Source organism: Oncorhynchus nerka, linkage group LG3, assembly GCF_034236695.1.
Source record: "Oncorhynchus nerka isolate Pitt River linkage group LG3, Oner_Uvic_2.0, whole genome shotgun sequence".
NCBI classification, from domain to species: Eukaryota; Metazoa; Chordata; class Actinopteri; order Salmoniformes; family Salmonidae; genus Oncorhynchus; species Oncorhynchus nerka.
The window spans coordinates 53,761,551-53,788,467 of NC_088398.1; the positions used below are offsets into that span (position 1 = coordinate 53,761,551).

The 26,917-nt window shown below is 40.3% G+C and overlaps 1 protein-coding gene across 4 annotated transcripts in view; it reads left to right on the forward strand.

Moving 5' to 3' along the window:
- Window positions 1–26,917, forward strand: part of sema5ba (sema domain, seven thrombospondin repeats (type 1 and type 1-like), transmembrane domain (TM) and short cytoplasmic domain, (semaphorin) 5Ba) — a 233,209-nt gene that overhangs the window by 201,161 nt on the left and 5,131 nt on the right. For 2 of the 4 annotated variants that reach the window (XM_029636696.2, XM_065013473.1), the window contains 5 exons: window positions 8,993–9,205; window positions 10,976–11,146; window positions 14,474–14,611; window positions 15,728–15,772; window positions 25,193–25,410. In XM_029636696.2, coding sequence (XP_029492556.1) covers window positions 8,993–9,205; window positions 10,976–11,146; window positions 14,474–14,611; window positions 15,728–15,772; window positions 25,193–25,410 — 785 coding nt within the window. The remainder of the gene's footprint in view (window positions 1–8,992; window positions 9,206–10,975; window positions 11,147–14,473; window positions 14,612–15,727; window positions 15,773–25,192; window positions 25,411–26,917) is intronic. The other 2 variants (XM_029636702.2, XM_029636710.2) reach the window with 2 other exon arrangements.

Consider the following 26,917-nt stretch of genomic DNA (forward strand, 5'->3'; position numbering starts at 1 on the left):
TAATAGTATGTTAGTGTCTAATAGTATGTTAGTGTCTATTAGTGTGTTAGTGTCTAATAGTGTGTTAGTGTCTAATAGTATGTTAGTGTCTATTAGTGTGTTAGTGTCTATTAGTGTGTTAGTGTCTAATAGTATGTTAGTGTCTAATAGTATGTTAGTGTCTGTTAGTATGTTAGTGTCTAATAGTGTGTTAGTGTCTAATAGTATGTTAGTGTGTTATTGTCTAATAGTATGTTAGTGTCTGTTAGTATGTTAGTGTCTAATAGGATGTTAGTGTGTTAGTGTCTAATAGTGTGTTAGTGTCTAATAGTATGTTAGTGTCTAATAGTGTGTTAGTGTGTTAGTGTCTAATAGGATGTTAGTGTGTTAGTGTCTAATAGTGTGTTAGTGTGTTAGTGTCTAATAGGATGTTAGTGTGTTAGTGTCTATTAGTGTGTTAGTGTCTAATAGTGTGTTAGTGTCTAATAGTGTGTTAGTGTGTTAGTGTCTAATAGGATGTTAGTGTGTTAGTGTCTATTAGTGTGTTAGTGTCTAATAGTGTGTTAGTGTCTAATAGTGTGTTAGTGTCTGTTAGTATGTTAGTGTCTAATAGGATGTTAGTGTGTTAGTGTCTATTAGTGTGTTAGTGTCTAATAGTGTGTTAGTGTCTAATAGTGTGTGATGTTTAGTGTCTAATAGGATGTTAGTGTGTTAGTGTTAGTGTCTAATAGTATGTTAGTGTGTCTAATAGTATGTTAGTGTCTGTTAGTATGTTAGTGTCTAATAGTATGTTAGTGTCTAATAGTGTGTTAGTGTCTGTTAGTATGTTAGTGTCTAATAGTGTGTTAGTGTCTATTAGTGTGTTAGTGTCTGTTAGTATGTTAGTGTCTAATAGTGTGTTATTTTCTAATAGTATGTTAGTGTCTGTTAGTATGTTAGTGTCTAATAGTGTGTTAGTGTCTAATAGTATGTTAGTGTCTGTTAGTATGTTAGTGTCTAATAGTATGTTAGTGTCTAATAGTATGTTAGTGTCTATTAGTGTGTTAGTGTCTGTTAGTATGTTAGTGTCTAATAGTATGTTAGTGTGTAATAGTATGTTAGTGTCTAATAGTATGTTAGTGTCTGTTAGTATGTTAGTGTCTAATAGTGTGTTAGTGTCTATTAGTGTGTTAGTGTCTAATAGTATGTTAGTGTCTATTAGTGTGTTAGTGTCTAATAGTATGTTAGTGTCTGTTAGTATGTTAGTGTCTAATAGTATGTTAGTGTCTGTTAGTATGTTAGTGTCTAATAGTATGTTAGTGTCTATTAGTGTGTTAGTGTCTGTTAGTATGTTAGTGTCTAATAGTATGTTAGTGTGTAATAGTATGTTAGTGTCTAATAGTATGTTAGTGTCTATTAGTGTGTTAGTGTCTAATAGTTAGTGTCTAATAGTATGTTAGTGTGTTAGTGTCTAATAGTATGTTAGTGTCTATTAGTGTGTTAGTGTCTAATAGTATGTTAGTGTCTAATAGTATGTTAGTGTCTATTAGTGTGTTAGTGTCTAATAGTGTGTTAGTGTCTAATAGTGTTAGTGTCTAATAGTATGTTAGTGTCTATTAGTGTGTTAGTGTCTAGTTAGTCTATTAGTGTTAGTGTCTAATAGTATGTTAGTGTCTATTAGTGTTAGTGTCTAATAGTATGTTAGTGTGTTAGTGTCTAATAGTATGTTAGTGTGTTAGTGTCTAATAGTATGTTAGTGTGTTAGTGTCTAATAGTATGTTAGTGTCTATTAGTGTGTTAGTGTCTATTAGTGTGTTAGTGTCTAATAGTATGTTAGTGTCTAATAGTATGTTAGTGTCTATTAGTGTGTTAGTGTCTATTAGTGTGTTAGTGTCTAATAGTATGTTAGTGTCTAATAGTATGTTAGTGTCTATTAGTGTGTTAGTGTCTAATAGTGTGTTAGTGTCTAATAGTATGTTAGTGTCTATTAGTGTGTTAGTGTCTATTAGTGTGTTAGTGTCTAATAGTATGTTAGTGTCTATTAGTGTGTTAGTGTCTAATAGTGTGTTAGTGTCTATTAGTGTGTTAGTGTCTATTAGTATGTTAGTGTCTATTAGTGTGTTAGTGTCTAATAGTGTGTTAGTGTCTAATAGTATGTTAGTGTCTGTTAGTATGTTAGTGTCTAATAGTATGTTAGTTTCTAATAGTATGTTAGTGTCTATTAGTGTGTTAGTGTCTGTTAGTATGTTAGTGTCTAATAGTATGTTAATGTGTAATAGTATGTTAGTGTCTAATAGTATGTTAGTGTCTGTTAGTATGTTAGTGTGTTAGTGTCTAATAGTATGTTAGTGTCTATTAGTGTGTTAGTGTCTATTAGTGTGTTAGTGTCTAATAGTATGTTAGTGTCTATTAGTGTGTTAGTGTCTATTAGTGTGTTAGTGTCTAATAGTATGTTAGTGTCTATTAGTGTGTTAGTGTCTAATAGTATGTTAGTGTCTGTTAGTGTGTTAGTGTCTAATAGTGTGTTAGTGTCTGTTAGTATGTTAGTGTGTTAGTGTCTATTAGTGTGTTAGTGTCTATTAGTGTGTTAGTGTCTAATAGTGTGTCAGTGTCTATTAGTGTGTTAGTGTCTATTAGTATGTTAGTGTCTATTAGTGTGTTAGTGTCTAATAGTGTGTTAGTGTCTATTAGTGTGTTAGTGTATATTAGTGTGTTAGTGTCTAATAGTATGTTAGTGTCTAATAGTATGTTAGTGTCTGTTAGTGTGTTAGTGTCTAATAGTATATTAGTGTCTGTTAGTGTGTTAGTGTCTAATAGTATGTTAGTGTCTAATAGTATGTTAGTGTGTAATAGTATGTTAGTGTCTAATAGTATGTTAGTGTCTGTTAGTATGTTAGTGTCTAATAGTGTGTTAGTGTCTAATAGTATGTTAGTGTGTTATTGTCTAATAGTATGTTAGTGTCTGTTAGTATGTTAGTGTCTAATAGTGTTAGTGTTAGTGTCTAATAGTGTGTTAGTGTCTAATAGTATGTTAGTGTCTAATAGTGTGTTAGTGTGTTAGTGTCTAATAGGATGTTAGTGTGTTAGTGTCTAATAGTGTGTTAGTGTGTTAGTGTCTAATAGGATGTTAGTGTGTTAGTGTCTATTAGTGTGTTAGTGTCTAATAGTGTGTTAGTGTCTAATAGTGTGTGAGTGTGTTAGTGTCTAATAGGATGTTAGTGTGTTAGTGTCTAATAGTGTGTTAGTGTCTAATAGTATGTTAGTGTGTTAGTGTCTAATAGTATGTTAGTGTCTGTTAGTATGTTAGTGTCTAATAGTATGTTAGTGTCTAATAGTATGTTAGTGTCTGTTAGTATGTTAGTGTCTAATAGTGTGTTAGTGTCTGTTAGTATGTTAGTGTCTAATAGTGTGTTAGTGTCTATTAGTGTGTTAGTGTCTGTTAGTATGTTAGTGTCTAATAGTGTGTTATTTTCTAATAGTATGTTAGTGTCTGTTAGTATGTTAGTGTCTAATAGTGTGTTAGTGTCTAATAGTATGTTAGTGTCTGTTAGTATGTTAGTGTCTAATAGTATGTTAGTGTCTAATAGTATGTTAGTGTCTATTAGTGTGTTAGTGTCTGTTAGTATGTTAGTGTCTAATAGTATGTTAGTGTGTAATAGTATGTTAGTGTCTAATAGTATGTTAGTGTCTGTTAGTATGTTAGTGTCTAATAGTGTGTTAGTGTCTATTAGTGTGTTAGTGTCTAATAGTATGTTAGTGTCTATTAGTGTGTTAGTGTCTAATAGTATGTTAGTGTCTGTTAGTATGTTAGTGTCTAATAGTATGTTAGTGTCTGTTAGTATGTTAGTGTCTAATAGTATGTTAGTGTCTAATAGTATGTTAGTGTCTATTAGTGTGTTAGTGTCTGTTAGTATGTTAGTGTCTAATAGTATGTTAGTGTGTAATAGTATGTTAGTGTCTAATAGTATGTTAGTGTCTATTAGTGTGTTAGTGTCTAATAGTGTGTTAGTGTCTAATAGTATGTTAGTGTGTTAGTGTCTAATAGTATGTTAGTGTCTATTAGTGTGTTAGTGTCTAATAGTATGTTAGTGTCTAATAGTATGTTAGTGTCTATTAGTGTGTTAGTGTCTAATAGTGTGTTAGTGTCTAATAGTATGTTAGTGTCTATTAGTGTGTTAGTGTCTATTAGTGTGTTAGTGTCTAATAGTATGTTAGTGTCTATTAGTGTGTTAGTGTCTAATAGTATGTTAGTGTGTTAGTGTCTAATAGTATGTTAGTGTGTTAGTGTCTAATAGTATGTTAGTGTGTTAGTGTCTAATAGTATGTTAGTGTCTATTAGTGTGTTAGTGTCTATTAGTGTGTTAGTGTCTAATAGTATGTTAGTGTCTAATAGTATGTTAGTGTCTATTAGTGTGTTAGTGTCTATTAGTGTGTTAGTGTCTAATAGTATGTTAGTGTCTAATAGTATGTTAGTGTCTATTAGTGTGTTAGTGTCTAATAGTGTGTTAGTGTCTAATAGTATGTTAGTGTCTATTAGTGTGTTAGTGTCTATTAGTGTGTTAGTGTCTAATAGTATGTTAGTGTCTATTAGTATGTTATCTATTAGTGTGTTAGTGTCTAATAGTGTGTTAGTGTCTATTAGTGTGTTAGTGTCTATTAGTATGTTAGTGTCTATTAGTGTGTTAGTGTCTAATAGTGTGTTAGTGTCTAATAGTATGTTAGTGTCTGTTAGTATGTTAGTGTCTAATAGTATGTTAGTTTCTAATAGTATGTTAGTGTCTATTAGTGTGTTAGTGTCTGTTAGTATGTTAGTGTCTAATAGTATGTTAATGTGTAATAGTATGTTAGTGTCTAATAGTATGTTAGTGTCTGTTAGTATGTTAGTGTGTTAGTGTCTAATAGTATGTTAGTGTCTATTAGTGTGTTAGTGTCTATTAGTGTGTTAGTGTCTAATAGTATGTTAGTGTCTATTAGTGTGTTAGTGTCTATTAGTGTGTTAGTGTCTAATAGTATGTTAGTGTCTATTAGTGTGTTAGTGTCTAATAGTATGTTAGTGTCTGTTAGTGTGTTAGTGTCTAATAGTGTGTTAGTGTCTGTTAGTATGTTAGTGTGTTAGTGTCTATTAGTGTGTTAGTGTCTATTAGTGTGTTAGTGTCTAATAGTGTGTCAGTGTCTATTAGTGTGTTAGTGTCTATTAGTATGTTAGTGTCTATTAGTGTGTTAGTGTCTAATAGTGTGTTAGTGTCTATTAGTGTGTTAGTGTATATTAGTGTGTTAGTGTCTAATAGTATGTTAGTGTCTAATAGTATGTTAGTGTCTGTTAGTGTGTTAGTGTCTAATAGTATATTAGTGTCTGTTAGTGTGTTAGTGTCTAATAGTATGTTAGTGTCTAATAGTATGTTAGTGTGTAATAGTATGTTAGTGTCTAATAGTATGTTAGTGTCTGTTAGTATGTCAGTGTGTTTGTGTCTAATAGTGTGTTAGTGTCTATTAGTGTGTTAGTGTCTATTAGTATGTTAGTGTCTATTAGTGTGTTAGTGTCTAATAGTGTGTTAGTGTCTATTAGTGTGTTAGTGTCTATTAGTGTGTTAGTGTCTAATAGTATGTTAGTGTCTAATAGTATGTTAGTGTCTGTTAGTGTGTTAGTGTCTAATAGTGTGTTAGTGTCTAATAGTGTGTTAGTGTCTGTTAGTATGTTAGTGTCTAATAGTATGTTAGTGTCTGTTAGTATGTTAGTGTGTTAGTGTCTAATAGTGTGTTAGTGTCTATTAGTGTTTTAGTGTTTGTTAGTGTGTTAGTGTCTATTAGTGGGTTAGTGTCTATTAGTGGGTTAATGTCTATTAGTATGTTAGTGTCTATTAGTATGTCAGTGTCTATTAGTATGTTGGTATGTTAGTGTCTATTAGTGTGTTAGTGTCTATTAGTGTGTTAGTGTCTATTAGTATTTTAGTGTTTGTTAGTGTCTTAGTGTCTATTAGTGTGTTAGTGTCTATTAGTATTTTAGTGTTTGTTAGTGTGTTAGTGTCTATTAGTGGGTTAGTGTCTATTAGTGGGTTAATGTCTATTAGTATGTTAGTGTCTATTAGTATGTCAGTGTCTATTAGTATGTTGGTATGTTAGTGTCTATTAGTGTGTTAGTGTCTATTAGTATGTTAGTGTCTATTAGTATGTTAGTGTCTATTAGTGTGTTGGTATGTTAGTGTCTATTAGTATGTTAGTGTCTATTAGTATGTTAGTGTCTATTAGTGTGTTAGTGTCTAATAGTATGTTAGTGTCTTTTGGTATGTCCGTGTCTATTAGTGTGTTAGTGTCTAATTGTATGTTAGTGTCTATTAGTGTGTTAGTGTCTATTAGTGTGTTAGTGTCTAATAGTATGTTAGTGTCTATTAGTGTGTTAGTGTCTAATAGTATGTTAGTGTCTGTTAGTATGTTAGTGTTTGTAGTGTCTAATAGTATGTTAGTGTCTATTAGTGTGTTAGTGTCTATTAGTGTGTTAGTGTCTAATAGTATGTTAGTGTCTATTAGTGTGTTAGTGTCTATTAGTGTGTTAGTGTTTAATAGTATGTTAGTGTCTATTAGTGTGTTAGTGTCTAATAGTATGTTAGTGTCTGTTAGTGTGTTAGTGTCTAATAGTGTGTTAGTGTCTGTTAGTATGTTAGTGTGTTAGTGTCTATTAGTGTGTTAGCGTCTATTAGTGTGTTAGCGTCTAATAGTGTGTTAGTGTCTATTAGTGTGTTAGTGTCTATTCGTATGTTAGTGTCTATTAGTGTGTTAGTGTCTAATAGTGTGTTAGTGTCTATTAGTGTGTTAGTGTCTATTAGTGTGTTAGTGTCTAATAGTATGTTAGTGTCTAATAGTATGTTAGTGTCTGTTGGTGTGTTAGTGTCTAATAGTGTGTTAGTGTCTGTTAGTATGTTAGTGTCTAATAGTATATTAGTGTCTGTTAGTGTGTTAGTGTCTAATAGTATGTTAGTGTCTAATGGTATGTTAGTGTGTTATAGTATGTTAGTGTCTAATAGTATGTTAGTGTCTGTTAGTATGTTAGTGTGTTAGTGTCTAATAGTGTGTTAGTGTCTATTAGTGTGTTAGTGTCTAATAGTGTGTTAGTGTCTATTAGTGTGTTAGTGTCTATTAGTATGTTAGTGTCTATTAGTGTGTTAGTGTCTAATAGTGTGTTAGTGTCTATTAGTGTGTTAGTGTCTATTAGTGTGTTAGTGTCTAATAGTATGTTAGTGTCTAATAGTATGTTAGTGTCTGTTAGTATGTTAGTGTGTTAGTGTCTATTAGTGTGTTTGTGTCTATTAGTATGTTAGTGTTTGTTAGTGTGTTAGTGTCTAATAGTGTGTTAGTGTCTATTAGTGTGTTAGTGTCTATTAGTATTTTAGTGTTTGTTAGTGTGTTAGTGTCTATTAGTGGGTTAGTGTCTATTAGTGGGTTAGTGTCTATTAGTATGTTAGTGTCTATTAGTATGTCAGTGTCTATTAGTATGTTGGTATGTTAGTGTCTATTAGTGTGTTAGTGTCTATTAGTGTGTTAGTGTCTATTAGTATTTTAGTGTTTGTTAGTGTGTTAGTGTCTATTAGTGGGTTAGTGTCTATTAGTATGTCAGTGTCTATTAGTATGTTGGTATGTTAGTGTCTATTAGTGTGTTAGTGTCTATTAGTATGTTAGTGTCTATTAGTATGTTAGTGTCTATTAGTGTGTTGGTATGTTAGTGTCTATTAGTATGTTAGTGTCTATTAGTATGTTAGTGTCTATTAGTGTGTTAGTGTCTAATAGTATGTTAGTGTCTTTTGGTATGTCCGTGTCTATTAGTGTGTTGGTGTGTTCGTGTCTGTTGATGTTTGTTAGTGTGTTGGTGTCTGTTAATATGTTAGGGTCTGTTGGTGTGTTAGTGTTAGTGTCTATTGGTTTGTTGGTGTCTGTTAGTGTGTTCGTGTCTGTTCGTGTTTAGTGTCTGTTCGTGTTTAGTGTCTGTTGGTATGTTAGTGTCTGTTGGTGTGCTTCGTCTCTGTTGGTGTGTTATTCTCTGTTGGTGTGTTAGTGTCTGTTGGTATGTTAGTGTCTGTTGGTGTGTTATTGTCTGTTGGTGTGTTGGTGTCTGTTGGTGTGTTGGTGTCTGTTAGTGTGTTCGTGTCTGTTCGTGTTTAGTGTCTGTTGGTATGTTAGTGTCTGTTGGTATGTTAGTGTCTGTTGGTGTGTTAGTGTCTGTTGGTATGTTAATATCTGTTGGTATGTTAGTGTCTGTTGTTATGTTAGTGTCTGTTGGTGTGTTGATGTCTGTTGGTGTGTTGGTGTCTGTTAGTGTGTGGGTCTCCCAGCTGGCACGCTATGCTGCTGGTCACAGTCCGACTCTCCTCTCTTGATGGCAGCTTTACGCTCTCCGCCCACTGTATTGATTAACTGTAGCTGGCTGACAGTGGCCAGGCTGGCCAGAGTGGGCTGTGTAGGCAGGGTGGGCAGATAGGAGGACAGGAGGACAGGCTCAGAGTGCAGCTGATGAACTGCTTCTGAACAGGAAATACAGTCCAGACTGGACAGGACTGAAGGCTGGCCTCTCTCTCTCTGTCTCTCTCTCTATGTCTGGCCAGGTGGCTCTGTCTGTTGTATATACAGTATATTCAGTTAGTGAGGTCACTGTAAAACACTTAAACACTTCCCAACGTGTCACAGTCGAGCCAGACTTACCCAGAATAAGACCAGAGCTGACTTGAGTAAGATATGAATAAAGTAAGACTCCTTCCTCAGAACAGAGAGGAGATGATTTTTCAGTTGTATGACTCTCCATGAAGGCATGGTTGAATAATCTGAATGACTTCAGAATGGAGAGTGTGTTTCAGTATAAAGAAATCCTGGTCCTATTGATCCCATGGTATCAGTGATCTTTCGCTTGTATGTGTGAGCTATTCCATACACCTATATAATATACAACGGTAGCATACTACTCTATCTCTATGACCTGTGTAATGTAGAAATGATTCAGTGTATTGAACAGACCAGTAACCTGTGTATTAACCCTTTCCTCTTCTGCTAGCTCTAGTGGAGGACCTCCTGAGGACCCCTGTGGTACGAGTGGCAGGCGCCGACTGGTCGTCATGGGAGACGTGGTCCGCCTGCTCCCAGGACTGTGCCAAAGGGTACCGCACCCGCAAGCGCACCTGTACCACCCCAGAGGGCAAGGCTGCCCCGCCAGCCTGCAGGGGCTCACCCGTGGAGTACCAGGACTGCAACTCTCAGGCCTGCCAAGGTAAAGGGGAAGAGAACATGCACTTGCACACACATACACACACACACACTACTTCCGTAACTATACATCAATGACCTCCAGTTGTGGTTAGCACAATACACACATTAAAACACACCACCAGGGAGAGAGCTGTATGCTGATGCTAGTCCTGCAAAGTTATGCTGAGGGGACCATTACTTCCATTAGCTAATGAAACAGAACCAAGGACTCCTTGGTTACAGTAGCTGAGTCTTTGTAGCGTTGAAACTTCTCATCATCCCCTAATCATGCCGTTGGCCTGCTTTAACCAGTAGTAACTCCACCAAGCTCTGCTCTTAACACTCATGTAGATGGGATGTGGATTGGCTATATTCATGTTGTATGGTTGGTGCATCACTTATGATCATCCCTTGAGTGTATCATTTAGTAATGGTCATTGGCTGTGTGTGCCAACCTATTCTATTATGTCTATATACTCAACTCTTAATTAACCTGACCTAAATGACTCAGTCTGTAATTTCTCTCTCTCTCTCTGTCTGTCTGTCTGATAGTTGGATATTATGTGACTGAGGGAGGGAGGTCGCGTGCGAGAGAGGGAGAGAAGTCCTTGATTGAGAGATAAAAAGACAGAAAGAGAGAGTGAGGGAGGGAGAGAGAGCGGTCCTTGACTGATAGACAGAGGAAGACAGAGAGGGAGGGAGAGGTACCTGATTTACAGAGGCAGAGCAAGACTGACAGAAAGAGACCGTGAGACCGAGAGACAGTGAGACCGCGAGACAGTGAGACCGAGAGACCGTGAGACCGAGAGACTGAGAGACTGAGAGACAGTGAGACCGTGAAATTGACAGATGGAGTGGCAAGGTAGAAGAACATTTTCACAAGAATGAGAGATGGTAAAGAGTGAGAGATGGTGAAGAGTGTTACAGAGAAAGGGCTATAAGGAGAAGCCATCTTTATTTTACAAGCCTTCTGTTTGCTGGTTTTCTTGAGAGGGTCTCTCTTTACTCAGCACTCAGAGGGGCCAGACAGACAGCCAGAGGAGTGTGAGGCAACCAAAGCAGTCAGGTCCCAGTTCACTCTCCCTACTGTCTAATCCACTGAAGTAAATGGACTTTTCTAGAGCACGGGGCGATGGGGGCGAGGACGGCATTACAGCCCCGGCTCCTCTCACCACTCACCTCCATCTCTCTCTGTCAAACACATTCTTTACTGTCTCGCTTCCCTCATCGTTCACACTCTCAGCTCAAACACTCTCATTCAGATGGGCATGCTGAAAGTTCCTGTTCAATGGGGTGGCAGGTAGACTAGTGGTTAGAGTGTTGGGCCAGTAACCAAAAGGTTGCTGGATTGAATCCCCGAGCTGACAAGGTAAAAATCTGTCGTTCTGCCCCTGAACAAGGCAGTTAACCCACTGTTCCCCAGTAGCTGTCATTGTAAATAAGAATATGTTCTTAACTGACTTGCCTAGTTAATTAAAAACAAATGTGAGTGAAATGACAACACACTTAATATAGCAAGTCTTAATAGAGGGGTTAAGCATAGCAGAGTTATTTTTAGGCATGAAAAGTGCCGTGTAGGGACAATGGACAGCAGTGTAGCTTTTTAAGTAGATAATCTATCTGGTCCTCTGGGTAGACTTTGGTTGTGTTTATTGCAGCTACAAGAGGATAACATTTATTATGTTTATTTTCACCTAGTTAGTGATGCGAGAGATAGATATCTGACCTTGCTTATATGTTTATGTCTTTGCGTGTGTGTTTGTCTTTTTGTGTGTGTGTGTGTTCCTGTCAGTGAGTGGAGCCTGGTCGTGTTGGTCGTCCTGGTCTCAGTGTTCAGTGCCCTGTGGTGGAGGGCACTACCAGCGTACCCGCTCCTGTAACAACCCCAGCCCTGGCAACGGAGGAGATATCTGTATTGGTCTACACACTGAGGAAGCGCTGTGCAACACACACACCTGTGATGGTAAGGCACACACACATCACACCCAACACCACCCCAACACATCCATCAGAGTCACAGGCTTCCCTGTCCTTTACATCAGGACGATCATTACCTCTAATCAATACATTACAACTAGCCTATCATGATAATTACTTACTGATCAATACTGTGCCAATCAACACCTTGTTATGTCGCTCCAGAGAGGGCTGTGATGGAGTCCCCGGCCTGTCTGCTGCTTTCCTTTTGCAGCCTCAGTGCCAGCCTTGTGGTGGTGCAGACCGGTGGTGTGCCTTTTGGCCCAATATTGTGTGATGATGGGATCTGATACAGTGGGGCAAAAAAGTATTTAGTCAGCCAAATGTGCAAGTTCTCCCACTTAAAAAGATGAGAGAGGCCTGTAATTTTCATCATAGGTACACTTCAACTATGATGAGAAATGAGAGAAAAAAATCCAGAAAATCACATTGTAGGACTTTTAATGAATTTATTTGCAAATTATGGTGGAAAATAAGTATTTGGTCAATAACAAAAGTTTATCTCAATACTTTGTTATATACCCTTTGTTGGCAATGACAGAGGTCAAACGTTTTCTGTAAGTCTTCACAATGTTTTCACACACTGTTGCTGGTATTTTGGCCCATTCCTCCATGCAGATCTCCTCTAGAGCAGTGATGTTTTGGGGCTGTTGCTGGGCAACACGGACTTTCAACTCCCTCCAAAGATTTTCTATGGGGTTGAGATCTGGAGACTGGCTAGGCCACTCCAGGACCTTGAAATGCTTCATACGAAGCCACTCCTTCATTTCCCGGGCGGTGTGTTTGGGATCATTGTCATGCTGAAAGACCCAGCCACCTTTCATCTTCAATGATCTTTCTGATGGAAAGAGGTTTTCACTCAAAATTTCACGATACATGGCCCCATTCATTCTTTCCTTTACACGGATCAGTCGTCCTGGTCCCTTTGCAGAAAAACAGCCCCAAAGCATGATGTTACCATCCCCATGCTTCACAGTAGGTATGGTGTTCTTTGGATGCAACTCAGCATTCTTTGTCCTCCAAGCACGACGAGTTGAGTTTTTACCAAAAAGTTATATTTTGGTTTCATCTGACCATATGACATTCTCCCAATCTCCTTATGGATCATCCAAATGCTCTCTAGCAAACTTCAGACGGGCCTGGACATGTACTGGCTTAAGCAGGGGGACACGTCTGGCACTGCAGGATTTGAGTCCCTGGCGGCGTAGTGTGTTACTGATGGTAGGCTTTGTTACTCTGGTCCCAGCTCTCTGCAGGTGATTCACTAGGTCCCCCCGTGTGGTTCTGGGATTTTTGCTCACCGTTCTTGTGATTATTTTGACCCCACGGGGTGAGATCTTGCGTGGAGCCCCAGATCGAGGGAGATTATCAGTGGTCTTGTATGTCTTCCATTTCCTAATAATTACTCCCACAGTTGATTTCTTCAAACCAAGCTGCTTACCTATTGCAGATTCAGTCTTCCCAGCCTGGTGCAGGTCTACAATTTTGTCTCTGGTGTCCTTTGACAACTCTTTGGTCTTGGCCATAGTGGAGTTTGGAGTGTGACTGTTTGAGGTTGTGGACAGGTGTCTTTTGTACTGATAACAAGTTCAAACAGGTGCCATTAATACAGGTAATGAGTGGAGGACAGAGGAACCTCTTAAAGAAGAAGTTACAGGTCTGTGAGAGCTAGAAATCTTGCTTGTTTGTAGGTGACCAAATACTTATTTTCCACCATAATTTGCAAATAATTTCATAAAAAATCCTACAATGTGATTTTCTGGATTTTTTTTCTCATTTTGTCTGTCATATTTGAAGTGTACCTATGATGAAAATTACAGGCCTCTCTCATCTTTTTAAGTGTGAGAACTTGCACAATTAGTGGCTGACTAAATACTTTTTTGCCCCACTGTATTTATACTGTATGTGTAACCAGGCCCTCTGCTCTGTGCATCCCTCTGTGTAGTCTCTTCTGCCAATAGGACACTGTCATTCGTATGTGTGATTCTGAGCCAGCTAATCCTGGCCTGGGTAGAAAGTTACTCTCAGACGTGTCTCTGAATAAGCCCACAGCCCTAATGAGACACCATTTCTAAAGAGTTTCTCTTCTGTTTTATCTGATTCCTCATCTATTCTTTATTTCCTGGAATTTGCTAGCCAGTTCAAATATTGCTTCTGTTGCTGCTGCGGCGTGTGGCCGTGTGTGTATGAAATGCGTTCGAAATGTGTGTGTGTGTGCCTACCCGGCTGCCTGTGGTTGTGTCCACAATTTACCATGCTAATGACGTGGCCATTTCATTTGTCTCCGGCTACGGTACATTTACTGACAAGCAGGACATTGGTCATCTATGCACAGATCCCTGCTCACTTCCCGACAGATACAGTGCACCTCCAATTAGCCCAAAGGCCTTGTGTCTGTCAGTCCCCGGACTATCTGATGTCCCTTTCAGAGGTGGCTTGACTAAAGAGATTGTGTTAACTAATGGAGGACAGGTGTGTTTGTGCTTTTGTGTTTGTGTGTGTGTGACTGTTATTACAGTGAATGCTAATAGAGGTGCCTCTGGGTTTTATTTCTGCCATGATCCAATTCTACAGCTCAGACGCATTGGTTTGGTTGAGTGACGTAAATAAATGAATGAAATGAATGAAGCAATTATAGTAAGAGGGCTGGTTTGCTGCGTTATTAAACATAATTGTAATATTATGCAACAGTACGGTGTCCATATTAGGAAAGGCTCAGAGTCACAAGGCCACCAACTCCTTTTAGACTCTGAGCCTGTCCTAATATGGACACCGTACCGTGGGGGATATATTCTGTTGTTCTACCAACACAAGTTGTGGGAGATCAAAGAGCAGATGGAGCAGCTTCAACTGCCAGTGACTGTGTCTCTGACTGATACGAGAGGTAAACAGAATGGCTGCAGTCATAGAGCCTTATATATGTACAGTTTCTTTGGACTAAAGGGTTTTGTCATTATGTGTTGGGAAACCGGGATTGGATCCTTTCTGTTTAGTGTATACAAGTGCCTGCCGGCCGGGAAACATGACTGGCACTTGGCTCTGGACACAAAAATCTCGGCTATGCACTAAACAAACTATGGGTTTGCTTACTCAATACAGTTTACCTCACAAACGTTTGGGTCTGTTTGTATATGGCTAAGGTTGTTTGTGGCTGTGCTGTGGTGGGGCTAGTTTGTTTGTTTGTCTCATGCTCTTGTGTGGGCATGTTGGGTTCCAGCCATTCTAAGACTGCAGCAGTTACTTCAACTCAGGGTGAGTCCATGATCATTTGTCTGTGTACTGACAGTCACAGTGTGTGTGTGTGTGTGTGCAGGCGGCTGGATGGCCTGGTCTCTGTGGTCAGTGTGTGACAATGCAGGGCTGCAGGTACGCAGCAGGGTCTGTGGAGCTCAAGGCTCATCCCCCTGTGTGGGAAACAGCACCGAGCACAGGGACTGCAATGAGATCCCAGGTGAGTCAGACACACCTTCATCATCATTATCATCATTGTTATCATCATCATCGTCGTCGTTATCATCATTATGTAACATAGACACACACTGAAATGAGCCGTGTCATCACACGCCAGTTTTCCAGAATAAGCCATTTCCTGGTCTAAAAATCATGTTAAATTGAAAGTGCTTTTAAATCCATTAGTGTCCGGGAAACTGCCCCATATACTATCAAACTCCTCCAATCCCCACTAGACAGAGGCCTTGCCCATCTGCTATCTTAATTAGTGTTAATCTCAGTAAATCAGGCTTCTCTGACTGCTCCTCTGATGTCTCTGTCTGTTAAGTCTTCTTCCTTTATTTTTGCTGTAGTCGTAGTGATCTTTCAGGGCCTGGCTGCCAGAGACGAGACAAGATAGACCCACTAGCCCAGAATACCAAGTGAATTAAATCAAGGCTTCTCAAAATTAATATTAATGTGTCACAACACCAAGGATGCATCCCGAATGGCCCCCTATTCCCTATATAGTGCACTACTTTTGACCAGAGCCCTGTGCCCTGATCAAAAGTAGTACACTATATAGGGAATAGGGGTGCCATTTGGGATGCAGGCCAAATCACATCTAATTTATTGGAATTTTGGATGAGGCGATAGAAATCGTAAGGTCACTGGGATTGCGTGTGACACTGCCTGGGGGAAAATTGCCCCAAATTTAATCATTGGATTGTTGCGTCTCAATTAAAAACACACCCTTCCCTCCCTCTCTCCCACTACCTTCCTGATGAATTAGTGGAAGGCAGACGTGGTTTAACTTTAAATGATTGGCTTTACTTTGATTAAATGATTGGCTCAGGCTACACAACATTCAACATTCAAGACATTTACAACATTCCACTGGAGAAATGATTCATTGATTTGTGTTTCATGATGTTTGTTTGTGCTGTATGTACCGTATACAATATTTCATCTTCCAGTTAAAATGAAAGTCTACTCTGGTGTCTTGGGGTGATTCCAGCTGGTCTGTGGGTGGTAAGACTCTGCATGTGCTGGTAGCTGACTGTGTGTCTGTCTCTGCATGTCTGTCTGTCTGTCTGTCTGGCTGTGTGTCTGTCTGTGTGTGTGTGTTGTGTTGCAGTGATTCTCCCTGCGTCTGGCTTTGATAAGGACCAGCAATGCGGAGGTAAGTGGATTGACAACTATCTACGTGTGTGCATGTGTGATCGTTTGTGGGGGGGTTGGAGGTAGGGGGGGGTGTTAGGGATAGAGCTAAATAATTAGTTGTGAAGGCTGCCACTACAGTGCCTTCAGAGAGTATTCATACCCTTTGACTTACTCCACATTTTGTTGTGTTACAGCCTGAATTCAAAATGGATTACATACATTTTTTTCCTCATCAATCTACACACAATACCCCATAATGACAAAGTGAAAACATGTTTTTAGAGATGTTAGCAAATGTATAGCTAATTTACATGTGTATTTTGTAGAAGCAGCTTTGGCAGCGATTACAGCTATGAGTCTTTCTATGTAAGTCTTAGGGTTGTATCACATTTCAGGTAAGACCCAAATGTAGACAGACTGTGTTGAAGTAACAAACAGGAGACAAAGGACTGTGACACATGGATTTACATCTAGACACATGAAAAGTAGGAAGTATACAGAGGCTATGGGACAACAGAGGACGAACAGCAAAGGGGCTAATGATTTTGGAGAAGGGGGGAAAGGTCTCAGCTTCCGAGGGTGTAGCCGCGGGGCTATAGCGGCATGCCAGCACATCTGGCTTAACATCCTTGGGTACTAGGTCGGTGTTGTGGAAGTGAAGTGGCCCGTGCCTTACTGAACCCCTCCCGGAGGTCCTGGTACTCCGCTGGAATGGCACAGAGGTTCGGGGCTATTTCCAAGCACCCACCCAGGAATACGTCCCGGGGCAGGCAGAAATGATTTCCTGCAATGATCGTGGCAGAACGGGCTCCAGCCCAAGATGGCACCAGTAGACCAGTCAATCGAGGGATTGTGTCGCTGGAGCCAAGAGAATCCCAATACCACAAGAACCTGTAGACACTCAATTAGCAGGAATTGAATCGTCTCGCTGTGGTTCCCCGACACTTGTAGGTTGATGGGGGTGGTATGGTGGGTGACCCAGCCTATAGAGCGCCCTTCCAAAATCAAATCAAATCAAATTGATTTATATAGCCCTTCGTACATCAGCTGATATCTCAAAGTGCTGTACAGAAACCCAGCCTAAAACCCCAAACAGCAAGCAATGCAGGTGTAGAAGCATGGTGGCCAGGAAAAACTCCCTAGAAAGGCCAAAACCTAGGAAGAAACCTAGAGAGGAACCAGGCTATGTGGGGTGGCCAGTCCTCTTCTGGCTGTGCCGGGTGGAGATTATAACAGAACATGGCTTAGATGTTCAAATGTTCATAAATGACCAGCATGGTCGAATAATAATAAGGCAGAATAGTTGAAACTGGAGCAGCAGCACGGTCAGGTGGACTGGGGACAGCAAGGAGTCATCATGTCAGGTAGTCCTGGGGCATGGTCCTAGGGCTCAGGTCCTCAAGAGAGAGAGAAGGAGATAATTAGAGAACGCACACTTAGATTCACACAGGACACCGAATAGGACAGGAGAAGTACTCCAGATATAACAAACTGACCCTAGCCCCCCGACACATAAACTACTGCAGCATAAATACTGGAGGCTGAGACAGGAGGGGTCAGGAGACACTGTGGCCCCATCCGAGGACACCCCCGGACAGGGCCAAACAGGAAGGATATAACCCCACCCACTTTGCCAAAGCACAGCCCCCACACCACTAGAGGGATATCTTCAACCACCAACTTACCATCCTGAGACAAGGCTGAGTATAGCCCACAAAGATCTCCACCATGGCACAACCCAAGGGGGGGCGCCAACCCAGACAGGACGACCACATCAGTGACTCAACCCACTCAGGTGACGCACCCCTTCCAGGGACGGCATGAGAGAGCCCCAGTAAGCCAGTGACTCAGCCCCTGTAATAGGGTTAGAGGCAGAGAATCCCAGTGGAAAGAGGGGAACCGGCCAGGCAGAGACAGCAAGGGCGGTTCGTTGCTCCAGAGCCTTTCCGTTCACCTTCCCACTCCTGGGCCAGACTACACTCAATCATATGACCCACTGAAGAGATGAGTCTTCAGTAAAGACTTAAAGGTTGAGACCGAGTTTGTGTCTCTGACATGGGTAGGCAGACCGTTCCATAAAAATGGAGCTCTATAGGAGAAAGCCCTGCCTAGAAATTGGTAGGCCATCATTGTAAATAATAATATGTTCTTAACTGACTTGCCTAGTTAAATAAAGGTTAAATAAATACAAATATTATTTGTAAAGGCACACACCTGTCTATAAAAGGTTTCACAGTTGACAGTGCATGTCAGAGCAAAAACCAAGCTATGAGTTCAAAATAATTGTACATAGAGCTCAGAGACAGGATTGTGCAGCATTGAATGTCCCCAAGAACGTAGTGGTCTCAATCATTCTTAAATGGAAGACGTTTGGAACCATCAAGACTCTTCCTAGAGCTGGCTGCCTGGCCAAACTGAGCAATCAGGAGAGAAAGGCCTTGGTCAGGGAGGTAAACAAGAATCCGATGGTCACTCTGACAGAGCTCCAGAGTTTCTCTGTGTAGATGGGAGAATCTTCCAGAAGGACAACCATCTCTGCAACACTCCACTAATCAGGCCTATATGGTAGAGTGGCCAGACTGAAGCCACTCCTCATAAAAGGCACATGACAGCCCGCTTGGATTAAAAGAATGCGAGAGAGTGCCTGCATGTGCACTGATTTAAAGCAATGATATTGGCTGTTTTAAAATGATAGGCTGTTTTAAAACTCAGCTGCACAAAAAAAAATATATATCTTTACAATTACAAAACATGGTGACCCTCGAAAGCCAGATGGAGATGGGTAAATTAAACGCTCATTCTGGCTTTATGTGACTACCCCATAGACTATTTTGCAGAAAATGTAGGCCTACAGTACCTGTCACAAGAGAGAAAGTTACCATGATCAGATGATATTGTAGGTCTACATGCATTGTGAACTGAGCTCCATACTGAGGTGGGCTGTCTGTCCCCACCCTGAGCGTTGATGATTCATCATGCAGAGGCAGTAGAGAAGACAGATTTAGACATCACATATTATTTAACGCTTCCATTTCACATAATGCTGTTCATTTAAAGAATTTATTATAATTTACCGGTTTCTCACAGTTCTTTATCCCGGGAAAAGTGAGTCGTTTTGGGCGGTAAATATCGGAAACCGAGTTCCCGCCATTCAACCCTAGTAAAGTATAAGAGCTTTCCACACACCTGGATTGTGCAACATTTGTCCATTATTCTTTTCAAAATTCTTAAAGTTGTGGTGGTGACGCAACTTAGGAAATGGCTGCCTACTTTTTCGTACTGCACATCGGTTGGATATTTCCTCCCCTAAATTCAAGTATTTACTCTGAGCATTATAATAACTTATGGAAAAGGGGAAAATAGGAAAAGGTCGCGGAGCTACAACAACAACCCGTAACAAGACAGCAGAAGATATAATCGTCAATGAACCCGAGATGGCTAATGCTAGCGCAAATAAGATAGCAGCCGCAAAAGAGCTCTCATTTCGTGAGGTGATGAAGGAGGAATTGCTGCGAGGCGCTCACAGGCTTACGAGAGGAACTTCGAGAAGATGTAAGAAAATAACTAAATTAGCTCAAGAAGGACATTAACCAGAAACTGGAAGAAAACAAATTAGAACTTCACAGCATATCTACAAGAATGGGGGACACAGAACAGCGCATTGGGGAATCGGACACATGGACCTCCGCATTCAAGGAAATACTTGAACAGTCACTGAAAAGCCAACACGCACTACAGGCAAAAGTGACAGAACTCGAAGGTTTCTCACGTTGAAACAACATTAGACTTTATAACATAGTAGAGGGCGCAGAAAAAGACTCTATGCCCAACTTCGTGGAGGACCTATTCAAGGGCATACTTGAAGACGACACTGACCTGGGAATCGAGAGAGCACACCGAGCCCTGGCCTCAAAACCCCCCAGCGGCGCCCCACCAAAAATGCGGGTATTTCTGGAAAATGGCCCGGTTACATACGAGCATGCAGACGAGGCGGCTGAAGTCAAGGGGCTTCCCAGTGGAGTATACCGCCAGGAGAAAGGCGACATCACCAGCGGAAAGACTCGAGCAAGATCTCCCATGGATCATTGTTGACAAGCAGGCTCATGGAGAAAGAGGGAAACCATCTCGGTGAGAGGACGTTCACATCCGATAGAGACTCAGGCATTTCCCATGGGAAGATGTAAGACACTGAATCAGATTTAACAGAATGAATAGTTACCGCGAGCTGTTAAGACTTTGGGTTGTTACGGTTGACATTACAATAGGTAAAATATATCCCATATTTTCTCCCAATGCTGAACAAGGGTGAGTAGCCAAAAGCATGTGTTCTTTACGAACACACTAAGTAGCCTCACGTTAATAACATATATATTAGCTAAGGATTAATGACACATTGACAACGGGGCGACAGAAGGGCATATCAAGGGGATGATTCATGATATGCAAGCATGACTGATTATAGTTTTCACTTGTAATTAACCGATGTGTATAAGTGACGAAATAGGCGCCCTTATTATTTTCGGTTCCAACGGGTCTTGTTTGTGACTACGTCACGCATTTTCATATCTGAGCGAGGGGCCCCTCCTGCAGACAGGCTCATTCCCTCAAACCCCAGAGGCAAGAGACAGTCCTCTGACATGGGAGTCCAAATACCAAAATATTTTCCCACTTTGGTTTACTTTATTATTGTTCTTGATTTTTCTTTCATTTTTAGGTTCATGATAAGCAGGCAGATATGGTGCCCAGTTTTTATTTATTTATATCGATGCATCATCGGGAATTTAAGGTCATAAGTCTCAATGTAAACGGACTGGGGAGTGCCATCAAGAGAAGTAAGGCAATAGCAAAGATGAAACGGGAGAGAGTTGACATACTATTCTGTCAGGAAACTCACTTATCCACACCTGAACACGAGAAACTCAAGAAAATGGGATTTAGGAACACTTTTTTTTTCTTACAAAATGGGTAGAAGGGGAGTTGCAATCTTGATCCCAAATTCAGTTCATTTTGAGTTTATGTCAGAAATAAAATACAAGGAGGGTAGATTTATACTTGTTAAATGTAAACTGGATAACAAGGAAGTTACATTATTTAATGTATACGCACCCCCAGGGAGTGACATGATCTTCTACAGGAAGGTGTTTGATTTAATTGCCACAGAAACCACTGGCACTCTTATCTGTGGAGGGGACTTTAACACAATTCTAAACTCAAAATTGGACAGCACAAACCAAAATAGGAAAATGAGCCTAGTTTCCCAAAAATATCAATAGGATACTGCAGGATCTAGGACTGCTCGATGTATGGCGTGACACCCACAAGACCGATTAGGAATATACTTTTTACTCAGCCCGCCACACTGAATACTCCAGGTTAGACTACTTTTTTTTATGTACAGTGCAGATAGACACGGGCTTAAGGATTGTAGGATCGGGCAGAGCGACTTATCAGATCATAATGGAGTTTACCTACAGTGCCTTGCGAAAGTATTCGGCCCCCTTGAACTTTGCGACCTTTTGCCACATTTCAGGCTTCAAACATAAAGATATAAAACTGTATTTTTTTGTGAAGAATCAACAACAAGTGGGACACAATCATGAAGTGGAACAACATTTATTGGATATTTCAAACTTTTTTAACAATCAAAAACTGAAAAATTGGGCGTGCAAAATTATTCAGCCCCTTTACTTTCAGTGCAGCAAACTCTCTCCAGAAGTTCAGTGAGGATCTCTGAATGATCCAATGTTGACCTAAATGACTAATGATGACAAATACAATCCACCTGTGTGTAATCAAGTCTCCGTATAAATGCACCTGCACTGTGATAGTCTCAGAGGTCCGTTAAAAGCGCAGAGAGCATCATGAAGAACAAGGAACACACCAGGCAGGTCCGAGATACTGTTGTGAAGAAGTTTAAAGCCGGATTTGGATACAAAAAGATTTCCCAAGCTTTAAACATCCTAAGGGGCACTGTGCAAGCGATAATATTGAAATGGAAGGAGTATCAGACCACTGCAAATCTACCAAGACCTGGCCGTCCCTCTAAACTTTCAGCTCATACAAGGAGAAGACTGATCAGAGATGCAGCCAAGAGGCCCATGATCACTCTGGATGAACTGCAGAGATCTACAGCTGAGGTGGGAGACTCTGTCCATAGGAAAACAATCAGTCGTATATTGCACAAATCTGGCCTTTATGGAAGAGTGGCAAGAAGAAAGCCATTTCTTAAAGATATCCATAAAAAGTGTCGTTTAAAGTTTGCCACAAGCCACCTGGGAGACACAACAAACATGTGGAAGAAGGTGCTCTGGTCAGATGAAACCAAAATTGAACTTTTTGGCAACAATGAATCATGTTACACAAATCTGTACCAGCAACCAGAGAAGGCAGATGCACAGACAATAGATCACTTTTTGAACTCACTTGATCTCCCCTCAATTGGGACAGAGCAAAATGATAGACTAACTTTAGAAATATCCACAGAAGAAATTAATAAAGCAATATCTCAACAAAAAGTCAACAAGTCTCCAGGCACTGATGGCTTCCCTTCAGAATGGTTCAAGACCTTCAGAGAACAATTAGCACCTCTACTTAAGGCCTGTTTTAACTGGATTCTGAGGGAGGGGTGTCTCCCACCGTCATGGAGAGAGGCCATCATATCAGTAATCCCAAAAGAGGGTAAAGATAAGAAAGAATGCAGTTCATATAGACCTATTGCAATTCTTAACACATGGAGAACATAATCCCAGAATTGATTGACGGAGATCAAACTGGTTTCATACAAAATAGGCAGACATAGGACAATGGGAACATAGATAACTTCCAGGACCTAAGTAAAAAACCTGGCTTGGATAAACAAGATTTTTACAGATACCTACAAGTTCGACACTATTTCTTAAGGGAGATAAAGGTGACTGACCCTCGAGCACCTCCAAAATTAATCCAAGTATTCACTAACTCATACAATTTGGGGAGTAACAAAAAAACGATTTCAAATCTCTACTTGGGTATTCATTCCTCAAAGAAACATTCTACAAATTATATTAAAAAGAAATGGGAGGAGGAACTTAACATTGAAATAACTGATGAAATATGGTTGAACATATTAGAGACTCAACAAAGCTCCACCAACTCAAGGTCACTGGGGAGCTTACTGGGGAGAAATAAGATCTAACATTGCAAAAATAATGTGATTTGACATAGAACAAACATTCATTTCTTTGTACATGGGTGAAATACCTGATAACTTACACAATAGAGAAAAGTACCTCTTGAAGGTCCTTCTGGCAGCCAGTAAAAAAGGCTATCACTAGGAAATGGCTACAAAAAGACCCTCCCACAGTGACACAATGGATAGACATTGTAGAGGAAATACACCACATGGAGCGTATGACCTTTGCTTTAAGAACTCAGCAGGAGAGAGGTCAAGAATACTGGGAAAAATGGGTTTCGTACATGGAAAAGGTCTAATTCAAAGATGTCAATGTAACTAATATGATGATGAAGGTATGACGTGCACTGTAACTGCCACTGTAACTGCCAGATCTTAAGTATAAAAGTATAAGTATAAAAAGTATAAAGTATAAAAATATTAAAAAATCTCAAAAGTTCTGTCAAATTGGTTGCTGATCATTGCTAGACAACCATTTTCAGGTCTTGCCATAGATTTTCAAGTAAATCTTAGTCAAAATTGTTAATCGGCCACTCAGGAACATTGTCTAGCACTGTCGTCTTGGTAAGCAACTCCAGTGTAGATTTGGCCTTGTGTTTTAGGTTATTGCCCTGCTGAAAGGTGAATACATCTCCCAGTGGAAAGCAGACTGAACTAGCTTTTTCTATAGGATTTTGACTGTGTTCATAGCTCCATTCGGTTTCTTATTTATCCTGAAAAAAACCCCAGTCCTTAACAATTACAAGCATACTCATAACATGATGCAGTCTTCACTTTGCTTGAAAATATGGAGTGGTACTCAGTAATATCTTGTATTGGATTTGCCATAAACATAACACTTTGCATTCAAGACCAAAGTTAATTGCTTTGCTACATTTTTTGCAGTATTACTTCAGGATGGGGGAGCTGTGAAAAAAGAGACGGCTATCGGTCCACTAATACAGGACTCGTAAAGGCCCAGTGCACTACTTTTGTGAAAAAATACCAAAATAAATGTCCGCGCTACAGACTGAAATATTTGTCTGCTAGTACAGGACTTTTGTGAAAAAGCACCCTCAGTTCCCCTACTTCCCACCGCTATGCAAACAGGGTGCATGTTTTGGAATATTTCATATTCTGTATTGTTCAGTAATTACAATGTTGTTGATCCACCCTCAGTTTTCTCCTATAACAGCCATTCAACTCTGTAACTGTTTTAAAGTCATCATTTGGCTCATGGTGAAATCCCTGAGCGGTTTCCTTCCTATCTAGTAATGGAGTTTGGAAGGACGCCTGTATCTTTGTAGTGAATGGGTGTATTGACACACCATCCAAAGTGTAATTAATAACTTCACCATGCTCAAAGGAATATTACATTTTTCACCCATCTACCAATAAGTGCCCTTTTTTGTGAGGCATTGAAAAACCTCCCTGGTCTTTGTGGTTGAATCTGTGTTTGAAATTCACTGCTTGGCTGAGGGACCTTACAGATAATTATATGTGTGGGGTACAGAGATGAGGTAGTCATTCAAAAATCATGTTAAACACTATTATTACACACCGATTGAGTCAATGCAACTTATTGTGTGACTTGTTTAAGCAAATGTTTTTATTTAGGCTTGCCATAACAAAGGGGTTGAATACTTATTGACTCAAGATGTTTCAGCTTTTCATGTTGAATAAAAATACATTATGGGTTATTGTGTTTAGGCCAGTGACAAGAAAATCCAAATTGAATCCATTTTAAATCCAGGCTGGAGCACAACAAAATGTGTGAAAAGTCTAGGGGTGTGAATACTTTCTGAAGGCTGCTGCTGGACAAAATCAGGATGGCACAAGCCTTTGAACCAATCATTAGATGGGGAATATGCATTATGGGGGATGGCCATTAGAATGAGGTGTAGGTAGCCTCCTGGGAATGGTAATGGTTTGAAAAGGCTGTGCCGCCACACCATTAGACATTTTCCAGGAAGATGCCAGGGAAACTGAGAGCTTGGTGCCCTTCAATAAACCAACATTTTGCTAGCCTGGTCACCGATCTGTTTGTGCTGTCTTGCCAACTCCTGTGGCTATTGAATGACCATAGGAGTTGGCAAGACAGCACAAACAGATTATCGACCAGGCTACTGAAGTAGCGCTTGTTGCCCCTGAATGAACCACCATTTTACTGCAATATAATAGCTGATGGAGTACAGAAAGAGAGAAAACGACAGATTACAGGCACAGATAAGTGAACCAAACATCCTGACTGATCTCCTACCATCTGTCGGCTTTGTTGTGTCTTCCCAGCATTCACCTCGCTGCACCTGATAGCCACAGGCGTGTCCTGTTTCCTGGGGGCGGGCCTTCTGTCCTTTCTGGCCTACGTGTATAGCCAGCGCTTCCACAAGCCCTCGCAGGAATCCGCTGTCATACACCCCACCACGCCCAACCACCTCAACTACAAGGGCAACACTACACCAAAGAACGAGAAGTACACGCCCATGGAGTTCAAGGTATTGTCACAGGTATTCAAAGATTCTCACACACGTAGACACGGACGCACGCATGCAGACACGTGCTCGCATACCCACACCATGAAACACCATTTTCTGCGTAGCACAACGATTAGGTAACACCAGTCATTCATTTGATTTTGACAGGAGATTCCATATGCATAGGTTTATTTCATTACATGAACTACTGTACAGGGAATAGAGATATGGTGGGAGCTCAGAACATATATTTCTTATTTCTCTTCACCTGGTTTCCTTACTCCACTTTCTGTTCACAGTCTCAGTCCTTATTAATGGCCCTCATTAGCCTGTTATACCCATGGACTCCCACTGCTGTTTATAATGCTGGAACCAGCATCTTTTGAGGAATGTAACACCTGTGTGTGCCTGTGAGCCACGGTCCGATCTCATCGATCTGTCCCACAATGGCATTGCCCTCCCTGCATGTGGCAGGGTTAGCCCTAGGACCGACGTTGTATCATGATCCACCTAGTATACGTACTGTTTTTGCAGCATTATGTGGCAGGTAGCCTAATGGTTAGCGCGTTGGACTAGTAACCGAAAGGTTGCAAGATTGAATCCCCGAGCTGACAAGGTAAAAATCTGTCGTTCTGCCTCTGAACAAGGCAGTTAACCCACTGTTCCTAGGCTGTCATTGAAAATAAGAATTTGTTCTTAACTGACTTGCCTAGTTAAATAAAGGTACATTTTAAAAAAAATGATATTGCCCCATAATTAGTCAAATACTATGCTAGGACGCTCTTTATCTCAGGTGACGGTTGCTGCTTCTCAGGGAGGAACCTGATTATTTTCTGAAGATGTTAGCCACCAGCTGGCTGAGTGATGTGTTTGTGGCTGAGTGAGGCTGGGTACTCATGCAGGGCCCTAATTATGAGAGTCATATGTTGAGAGCAGGGTCTCATTAGGTTAACAACCAGACCAGGCAGGTTTCATACTACAGGTAGTTAGTTAGCTATTTGCCTGGCATCCTCATGTATTTCTCTAAGTTTCACCATTGAGTGCAGCATTCAGTCTGGTTTAACCAGGCTACCTAGCTAGAGCCACTGACTCAACCTGAGAACTACTGCTGTTATTGTTGCTTTAGCCATTACATTATGCGGTTGTTTCTTCACAGCGTTGTTGTGCATTTCACTGATTCTGTAAACCATTTACAGAGCCGTGTTTGGCCTGGCTGTTAACATAAATGACATTACTCAGCAGCCCTCCGTAAAGTGTTCCCTTCGTCGGCACATTGTGGCTTCTAGCTGCCACGACCTAAAGTGCAAGTGTATTAAATGATGTGTGTCCCAAATGGCACCTAATTTCCTATATAGTACACTCATTTCCCTATGGGCCCTGGTAGTGTACTATAAAGGGAATAGGGTGCCATTTGGGATACAAACTAAATGTTTTTGTATTTCGTTTTTTGGAGCCGCCTACTGTAATTTATTCATGCCTCTCATATTTGTTCATTGATTACTCTTGATGTTTGGCTGCTAAATCATATTTGTTGAAGGGT